The 9,893-nt window shown below is 37.0% G+C and overlaps 1 protein-coding gene across 1 annotated transcript; it reads left to right on the top strand.

Annotated features, from left to right (window-relative positions):
* Positions 1-3,952: 3,952 nt before the first annotated feature.
* Positions 3,953-8,788, top strand: APG3 (Peptide chain release factor 1). Its single transcript, XM_086253633.1, has 15 exons — positions 3,953-4,154; positions 4,333-4,389; positions 4,871-4,951; positions 5,064-5,121; positions 5,230-5,333; positions 5,621-5,672; positions 5,994-6,043; positions 6,183-6,248; positions 6,329-6,493; positions 7,093-7,165; positions 7,277-7,409; positions 7,624-7,681; positions 7,868-7,915; positions 8,239-8,322; positions 8,495-8,788. Exons 1-15 carry the CDS (start codon positions 4,017-4,019, stop codon positions 8,564-8,566), a joined length of 1,239 nt encoding a protein of 412 aa, XP_086109759.1. The 5' UTR covers positions 3,953-4,016; the 3' UTR covers positions 8,567-8,788.
* The last annotated feature ends 1,105 nt before the right edge of the window (positions 8,789-9,893 follow it).

The following is a 9,893-nucleotide window of genomic DNA, read 5'->3' as shown; positions in this document are numbered from 1 at the left end:
CTCTCTCTCTCTCACATTTTTTTTTTTTTGTTTTGTTTTTGAAACGCTTGGACTGTGTGTTTTCCCAAACCTGCCAAATAAAGCGCACCTGGAAAGGGTTGGCTTTTGTTTTTGGAACCGACGTTGTGGACATTGGAAATTACGTGGCGGCCCTTGGGGGTTCAGAGTCTTCAGACATGGGGATGTGACGAAAGTGGGGATCGATGTGGCAGTGTATGGTGGGGACGAAACTGTCATTTTAGATTTGGCGTGAAAGTGTGAAACAGCTTTGTGATTGCCTGATTGGCTTGTTTTTTCCTGAGCCATGCAGCCAACCAACCCAGCCAGTGAGCATTTTATAGTTAGCTCAAGACTACAGACCCAACAAACAATTAGTATTTGTAATTTTGTATCGTACGACGTGTGGTCGGAAGCTTTAGACTCTAAGTGTTGCTACCAAAAACAAATTGGCGCTAAAATCTAGCTTACAATTTGCAAGATGAATATTGAATAATCACTCGTCTCAATTATTGGGATTATATCATGCATTTATATATTCAATATGTCGTCGCTAAAGACAACTTATGAGTGGAAATATCCATCCTTTTAAAGTGTTGTCAACCATTACTTTTCATTTCTGTTTATAGGTTGTTTTAAATGCACCACGATTGTTAGACGGTGAAACGATGTTTCATATTAATGATGAGATTTGAGATTTAATGGAAAGAGAGGTCAAGGGAAAGTCATTGCATAATCAATCTACTTACCTTCTTCTTCCTTTTTGGTAGAGAGTGAATGAATTACATGGAATCTTATATAAAATCAATGACTAGTGTTATGCCACTCACATTCAATTCATGTCACTCCACATTGTCGGTGTGCAAAGTTTATAAAATATTCACTTTAGAGTGCTACAAACTAAACAACGAGGGATACCAATATTGTCATAATCAATTATATAAGAGAACATGATTGAGTTTTTCTCCCTAGAGATCAAGTAAGATAAAAAAAATATTTAAGTTTAACTAGTAGAGTAGCGTGCATCTATAATAGACTACAATTATTTACTAATCTAGTCGAGCCGAGCTCCTAGGAGAAGTCGAGTCAAGCTTAGCTAAATCGAGATAAGTCGAGTCGAGTTGAGAGAAATCAAGTTAAGCCGAATCGAGTCGAGGCGATTAGTTAGCAAAGGGGAGGCAAATATCACGCTTGCGTTAGATCTGCTTTTGAGTAAAGGCCTCACTAGTTTTGGTTTTACATCCCTTTTAATCTCCTTTTGTTTTTGGAAAAGAACAAAAATCGTTAAAACTTTTCAAATTTTCCTTTTATTTAAGAAAATAAAAGATCGTCCAACCTTTTCCTTAATTGATAAGGTATTTTTCAAGCCTAATTAAAAAAAACAAAACACATTCACAATAAGCTTATCACATCCCTTCCCAGCCCAAAAAAAAAAAAACTATAAACTTATTTGGGTTTGCCACATAATAAGGTTTTATAGCAAAACTCAAATATACAAAATAACTTTGGTTGTGTAATACATACAATGCTAATAACGTCAAATCAAGTAAAACAATCACTTAAAATGACTTTGAGTATGGCACGGGCCAAATGCATTAAGAACACGAAATAAGTCCAAACTAAGCACGAGCACGAAATAAGTTCAAACTAAACACTACTCATTTACGGTTTACCATTGTTATTTAAAAAATAATAAAAAACTTTTAAAGAAAACCAAAATTACAAGCAAAAAATGTTAATTCATTAATTATAAAAAATAAACCATGAAAAAACAAAAAGAAAAATAACCCGTGAACCCACAGGCTGATATGTCTTCCTTAACGAGGGCAACCAGTTTTTCTTTAATGTACTCAATCTGCGACCTAAAGTGGGCAATTTGACTATGTTTGCAATGTTGATTGGTATCCATGGGGTGAAGAAGCTTTCGTGGAAGCTCGAAAGAGAGACGTGCCCATCTATTTTATCAAGTAATTTTCTTTTATTTATGTTCTTTAGTAGTTTCGTACTTGAGTAATGGGCCTAGTGGCTAATATGTGATTCATTGCTTTTCCATGAAAAGTCGGATACAGCATGTCGATGATGAGATTTTTTATCCAATATAGATCCATCATCCAATACAACAAACATTCGAAATCATACAACGATTTATTTGTAATGAGAGACAAGTTTTAACCCAAATTAGGTTGTATGAACTTTCCATTGACCCTTTGCCATTCGGTTTTTCAAAGTAGGGAACACCTATTTCTACATCATCTTGTGGAATTTCCTGATATTGTAAATTCGATCACTTTTAATGGAAACAAAAGAAGATATGTGTGAAGAAATCGCATGGATGAAGATAATAAAAGTTGCAGAGGGGAACAAAGTTCAAACGTGAGAAGAAATACTATGGGAGAAGAAGATGGGGGTAGAGAGATTTGAACAAACTAATCATGATGTGAATTTACATTTCCAACAAAGCAATAAAAGAGAAACTACTTTGTTTCTAAAAAAAGAAATGTCGATAAAATTCTAACCTTTAGATCACATAATATCTAATTTTGCGTTAGGCCATGAGTGAATACGATTGAGTTTTTTTTTCCCCTCTTATAGATCAAGTAATATGATGACCATCATTTCAGTTTTTTTTTTAGTAATAGCATAGTGTGTATTTCTACCAAGTTATAATCATCTACTAAGTAAGTCGAGTTGATCCGACTAGTTAGCAAGCTGATTATAGTAGTTAGTAAAGTGAGAAGCAGAAATGTTGAGATTTACGTAGATAGCTTTGTTCCGTATATAACTGGGCTTAAAAGTGAAGAATAACCATTCTAGAACAATAATGTATGTCTTCCTCCCTCACTTTCAGAGTATAAATTCTCAAGCGTCGACTCTGCTCTATCCATGAATCGATCTAGACAATCCTCTATCAGGATAAATATGTCCCTATGAATTAACGACTGGGGAATCAAACATCACGCTTGCATCAGATTTGCTTTTGAGTGAAGGTGTTGCTAGTTTCATTTTTACAACATTTTTCTTTCCTTTCGTGTTTGAAAAGAACAAAATGGTTGAACATTTTCCTCTCCTTCCTTTTGTTTTACAAATAACAAAATGTTGAAACCTTTCCTCAATTGATAATGTTCTTTTTAAGCCTAAAGAAAAAAACAAATCCCACTTGCATTCAGCTCATCTCATCCCTACCATCTCCCCTTCCCCTAAAAAGAAAAAAGCCTATAAACTTAATTTAAGTGAGAGTTGGGAAAACATACTCGGCCTCTACTTGTCATGACTTTACTTGAATTTTAATATAAATTGTGTATTATAAATTTAAAGATTTGTCACATATTAGGGTCTATAGTAAAACTCAAACAATGCTAACAATGTCAAATCAAGTAAAAGAGTTTAGCTTAATTAAAATGGCCATGAACACAATGCGAGCCAAACACAACATGAACACAAAATGAACTCCAACTAAGTATAGCATTTCAGGCTTTTATATCATAATTAAGGCTAACATTTTCAACCAAAAAATCATATTGAACCGATCGGTATTTGGTGCAAGTCTATTTTGGTGGTCCAACCAAACCGTGCCACCATTGTTGGCATCGGAAATGGCTAGGACACTGCTCCCCTCGAAAGCCCAAAATCCCGAATCGAAGCGCCACCGACACCATTTTGAGTCCAACCGAACCTGAAAAGTTAGTAACCGAGTGGAATCAGTTCAGCAGCAGTCCATCTTGAGCTCTTCCGCTGCTGTCGGTTTCGGTAGTCGGTCTTGGTTGTTCGGGTCGGTGTCGCTAATCATAATATCATATGTCCCAACCTAAGCCGTCAAAGCACAACCTTATTCTGCTTGTCCGATACAATATCCCAGTTCCCAAACAGGCTGTGTAAGGAAACTTATCTGATCACTTCCAAACGCCACGTGTCCGTTTCCAGCACCCCCATCCATATAGCTTAAAAAATCAAATCGATTTTCATTTCCGACCACTTCGACTTACGGCGCTTTTCCCTGGTCTCCTACTACCACGGCGGCAATGAGTGGCTTAACTACGAGCTCCACACCAGCTCGATTACTCGCATTTCCAGTACGACACCGTTTTCGCGACCCTTCTTGGAGTCTCGTCGTCCTTAATAAACCTCCTCCCAGAGCTCCAACACTCATTTGCATGGCGGTCCGTACATATATCTCAAATTTACCTAAACAATTGAAAAATTGCGATTAGTAGTTCATAGCTTCCTTATTAGGGTTTTATTTTATTTTTTTCAAGGAAATAGTTTTCCCGAGAAACAAACTGTTCTAATAGGACTATAGGAGTCACTTTCTTATACATGCTGTTTGTGAAATTGCAGGCGCCTTATTTGATTACGAAGCTGGAATCTGCTGAGAAGACATGGAAAGAATTATCGGTAGTTTTGTACACTAATAGAATGCTTTTGGCTTATGATTCTTTCTCTGTGTGTGCGTCTGTGAGGTTTTAAGGACGAGTAATTTACTACTATCTAGGTGAATGATTTAGGGTTTTAGGTATGGGTTTATGGGTTTGTCTGGTGGAGAATTTGGAATGGTTTTGGGAAGATTGGGAATATGGTATTTTGGCCATTCCAATTTTGATGATGTGATTGCAATTGAAGGCCCATTGCAGGGATTACTTTTGACACAAAGCTTTGGATTAAATCTACCCTTAATCCAATTCAAAATATGCCCATATGGTTCTCCCCCTCCATTTAATTTTTTGAAAGACCAGCATAAATTGGGTTTAGTTGGTTTTCGGGCCTAAACTACTAAACTAGTAGTCTACCTTCATATATCAGTATAGATTGCTGCTGCATTGTTAGTTATTGCAGTTGTTTGATTTACTCATAAAGAAGGGGACAAAAACAATTGTAGGTCAAGCTGGCGGATCCAGATATCGTGTCAAATCCCAGTGAATACCAGAAGCTGGCGCAATCTGTGGCAGAGCTTGACGAGGTACTGCAATTTATCTTAACCACTTATGGTGCCAAGTTTTACTTGCATATCCTGCTTGAATTTCATTTCGGATTTTCACTGACAATTTATTACCTTTGTTTTCGATGGACAGGTTGTGGCAATCTATAAGAAATACAAGGACTGTGAGAAGCAGTTAGAAGAGACTAAAGGTTCGCTCCAACTTGTATACATTTGTAAAACATTTCTTTTGAACAAATGGAAGCTATTTAATAAGATTCATCTTGATATTTTCCCCCTCTTTTTAATCAATGTATCAGCTTTAGCAAAAGAAGATGTCAGTGATGAGGATATGGCAGAGATGATATCTTATGAAATTGAATCTTTATCCAATCAAATCAAAGAACTTGAGGAGAAGCTTAAGGTATCTTTTACATGCATGAATTGACTTCTTTTATTTTTTTTAATTTTTAACTTTTTGCTGCTCAAGTTACTTTGGTTATCAATTTGGTATTGTTAACTAATTTGATCTAAGATTGTTGACTGGATGAGCCTTGTAAAGGACACTCTATGCTCGTCTCCTCATTCATAAGTTATTGCTTCTCAAAGTTAATTTTTAAATTGTTCTCTTGTTGTTTCTCTTTTCTAATATTTTCTTTTTCCTATAGTTTTAAATATCAATTTTGATAATGTCACATTATATATTAACAGACGCTACTCCTTCCTAGTGACCCTCTTGATGCAAGAAATATATTGCTTGAAGGTAATCCCATATTTTTCCCTTATATAAACTGTTCTAATTGATTGCCTGCAACCCACATATCATTTATAACAAAATAAAGTGCTCTCTCCTTTTCTGGGGGGGCTTATTAACTAGGAAGAGATATGGTAAATAATGGAACCTCATATATGCGAAGGTGGAATGAGTGATTAGGTTTGACTGATATTGTTCCTCTCATGCACATATACATGTTCCTACTGGGCATTAATCAGCTTTATTGAGCGTTGTTCTAATTGTTTGCAATGAAGGTGGTTGTCCTTCCATTTCATTCGTACTAAAAAGCAGTATTATTCCTTGTTGCAGTAAGGGCTGGTACTGGCGGTGATGAAGCTGGAATCTGGGCAGGTGATCTTGTAGGTATATGTTTCTTTTGTCCTTTAAAATAGACTATAGTTATGAGTTAGGTTACAAAGTGCATTGAATAAACTTGTTTTTGTATCTTTTATTGATGCGCCTATGTACTTTTTCTTCTTATTTGTTTTTCATACCAAGGTCCGTATGTATGAGAAGTACAGTGAGAGGAATTCCTGGAAGTTCAGCCCAGTTTCAAGCGCAGAGGTATGTCTCTCTGAAATTTTTAAAGAGGTATATCCTATTGCTATTGACATGACTGACAGAGCTTTCCTTCATTCTTTTAGGCTGAAAGGGGAGGATTCAAGACCTATGTGATGGAGGTCAAAGGAAAACGTGTATACAGCAAATTAAAATATGAGTCTGGGGTTCACCGGGTTCAGCGTGTGCCTCTAACAGAAACACAGGGTCGTGTGCATACTTCCACTGCAACTGTTGCGATCATGCCCGAGGTAGCTTATACTTTATACAAATTACACATTTTTCAGTTAAGTTTGGATTGTGAGAGATTCAAGTTAGTGTTGCTTGAGTGTGCGTGGCATTACTAACATAGGTGCACCAATGTTGCAAGTTCCTCATATTGATTATGCCTAATCTTGAAAGGTCATGAATTTCTCTGATGTATTAGTAAGTGCATGAAAGATGCAGTCATACATTCGCCAGTGAGGCCACAATTACTGCGGGTTGGAACACATTTTTGCCATTCTACTTGATTTTTCTTTTTGCTGTCTAATCTGGTTGGAAGTGTCCCTTTATCTGCTGCAATTCCCTTCAGAGTTTTCTTTTGTATGGATTGCCTGTTTTTACATTTTACTTGCAACTCTTATTAATTTCCTGGATTTAAAATTTATATATTTTCTAAGCATACTTTTGACTTGTTTAAATTATGCCTTACGTACTTCATAATGGTTGAAACTTCAAATCAAGAATGCTGAGGCAGCCAGGAAATTCTGAATCTTGTGAATGTTATTTATCACTGTAATCTTTTATATATTGTCAAGCATTATCGATTTCATTAACTTATTTGCGCTTGTTCAATTCCTTAATATAGGCAGATGAAGTTGAGGTGGTTATTGACCCAAAAGATATTGAACTGACAACAGCAAGGTCCGGGGGAGCTGGAGGTATTTTTGTGCAACAAATATAATTTTCTCAAGTGACTTGATTTTCCATGCATCACTCTGGGGAAAAGGATTCCCTGTGTGAGTCAACTCTAATGCATGATTATCATGCAGGGCAGAATGTCAACAAGGTGGAGACAGCTGTTGATCTAGTCCATAAACCAACGGGCATCCGCATCTTTTGTAGTGAAGAAAGGTCTCAACTTCAGAATAAGCATCGTGCTTTCCAATTGCTTCGAGCAAAATTGTGAGGACTTATTTCACCATGTGTTTAATGTCATATTCTTACTGTGATTGGTATATTGACTCTTACCCTTTATTATTAAAATGTTTTGGTTTTTGCATTACATATTTGTAATAGCCTGAGATGAGTGTGGATTCAGACCATTCACAGATAACACCTTCTTCTTTGCCCCCACTTTTTCTTTTGTGCATTTACGATTATCAATGACCTTGTACAGGTATAAGATAAAGTTGAGAGAGCAGCAAGAGAAGATTAGGAATCAACGAAAGTCACAGGTATTTTTCAGCTTAGAGAATATGGTTTTCTTTGGTATTAGGGTATGGAATGGGACCTTTAGCCATGGCCATTTTTTATACATAAATAGTTGTCTTGTGGGTTAAAAGAATATTCTGATTACAATATTTAGATTATGGTTTTAGGCACTGGACTAAACTATGTGATGTTGTATTCTTAAAATGCAGGTTGGTACTGGTTCTCGTGCAGAAAAGATTCGGACATATAATTTCAAGGTACTGACAAAATTGGTAGTTTGGTTTATATTGTATATCATCATAAATTAATAGCTTGGAAGCTTCCATTTGAGACTTATTAACAATCCATAGTTGCAAGTTATTTGACTGGCTGCTGAAGTATTATAAATATGTGATTTTTATTGAAGTATCCAATTCATAAGCTTAAGATATTAGGTGTAGAGACTAATAGGCATGTATACTATATAGTTATTAGCTGTCAGTTAACCTAACCAGTGTGAGATTAGTGTTCAATAATTTTGTCTATTGTCAGATTTTTTATGTTTCTGGATGTTAGTAACTCGTTTTGTTTACTAAAATAGGACAATAGAGTGACTGACCACCGGTTAAAGATGAACTTTGAGCTCACCTCTTTTCTTAATGGTGATATAGAGAATTCGGTTCAGGTATGGTTTCCACCGTATTTCTCTTGTAAGACATGTCCTTTTTCTTAATTAATTAATTGTAATTATAGTTTTTGTCAAAAAGAAAAACTGTAAGAAGAATATAGGCATGGACTTCTAAGTTTGCTTTGTGACAATGTGATTGCCCTGCAATTGATATCTGTGTTTCTTGCAGGCTTGTACTTCCTTGGAACAGAAGGAACTCCTGGAAGAACTTGCTGAATCTATAAGTGCTCCAGCTGGCTAATTTCTAGCCTTCTGTGGCAATATCGCTGGAAGACACCGGATAATCAGGATATCTTGATGGAGAAAATTGGTTTAATCGTGTGTTCTGTATGTTGTATGTAGAGATGCAATGATTTCTTGTTGACAGGTTAAATAGCTGAGATCCCATTTGAATCTGTAATTTTTGTATTCCATTATAACATTCTAGAGGTTATATATGTAAAGATCAAAACTTGGAGCAAAAGTTTGACCAAAAAAAAATGTGGAGCAAAAGTGAGGGGGGACATTAGTTTACGACCTCAATTAGAGTTACATGAACCTGCATGTTTTCACTTTTCTCATTGGGTTAATACCAGGACAGGGTTGACATTTGAAAACTTTCAGCTAGACGATCAAATTGCACAGCTTGGTTATGAACTTAGAAAACAATTCAGGGAGACAAATTGGATCTGCTCATGGCCCATGCCTTCACTCACGGGCCAAGGTTCCTTCAATGGACTGGTACTTCCGGGTGGGCCTAATTATATCTGATGGGTCCAGTTCTAGTTCTCACTTCACTTGTGGGCCCATGGCAATAAAATCACGGTGACACGTGCTAATGAAGAGGTGGAACCTCTTTTGATCACAATTAAAGAGTACTAATTCTTGTGTACGGATGAAATAGGTTGAAACTACTAAGGAATTTATAAATGACGGAATTAAAAATGACATTATTAAAATTTTAGAATTTATATGCGTTTGGATGAAGTAATTTGAAACTACTAAGGAATTTACAAATGACAGAATTAAAAATGACGTGATTTAAAATTCTAGAATTTATAAATTCTCTTGTTTGGATAAATGTAATCATAATGGAATTTAAATACGAAATTTATAATAGTTTTATAAATGAGTGATGGTGATAGTGGCAACAATAAAAATGATGTTTGTGGTAAGTTGACGATGGTAGTAGGGGTGATGGCCCACGGACGGTGGGAGAAATGGTGGTGGCAAAAATTGGGATATTGGAGGTGGTGGCAACGGCGACATTGGCGGTGATGGTGATGGTGATGGTGATGGTGGTGGCGACGACAACAGCGATGGTGGTGGTGATGGCATTGGTGATGGAGGCGGCGGCGGCGGTGTCAATGTCAGTGGTGGTGGTGGTGGTGGCGGTGGCGGTGTCAGTGGTGGTGACGGTGGCGGCGACGGTGGTGGCAATAGTGGCGGCTGTGGTGGTAGCGGCAGAGGTGGTGTTAGTGGTGGTGGCAGCCGGCAGTGGTGGTGGTGGTGACGGTGGCGGCGGTGGCGGTCGTAGTAGTGGCAGAGGTGGTGGTGGCGGCGAAGGTGGTGTCGGTGGTTGTGGTGGT

The sequence above is a fragment of the Dryas octopetala genome, chromosome 8 (genome assembly GCF_963921425.1).
Source record: "Dryas octopetala chromosome 8, drDryOcto1.1, whole genome shotgun sequence".
In the NCBI taxonomy this organism is placed as follows: Eukaryota; Viridiplantae; Streptophyta; class Magnoliopsida; order Rosales; family Rosaceae; genus Dryas; species Dryas octopetala.
Note: the sequence above shows the minus strand (reverse complement) of the source record. Positions and strands in the feature narration are given on the sequence as shown.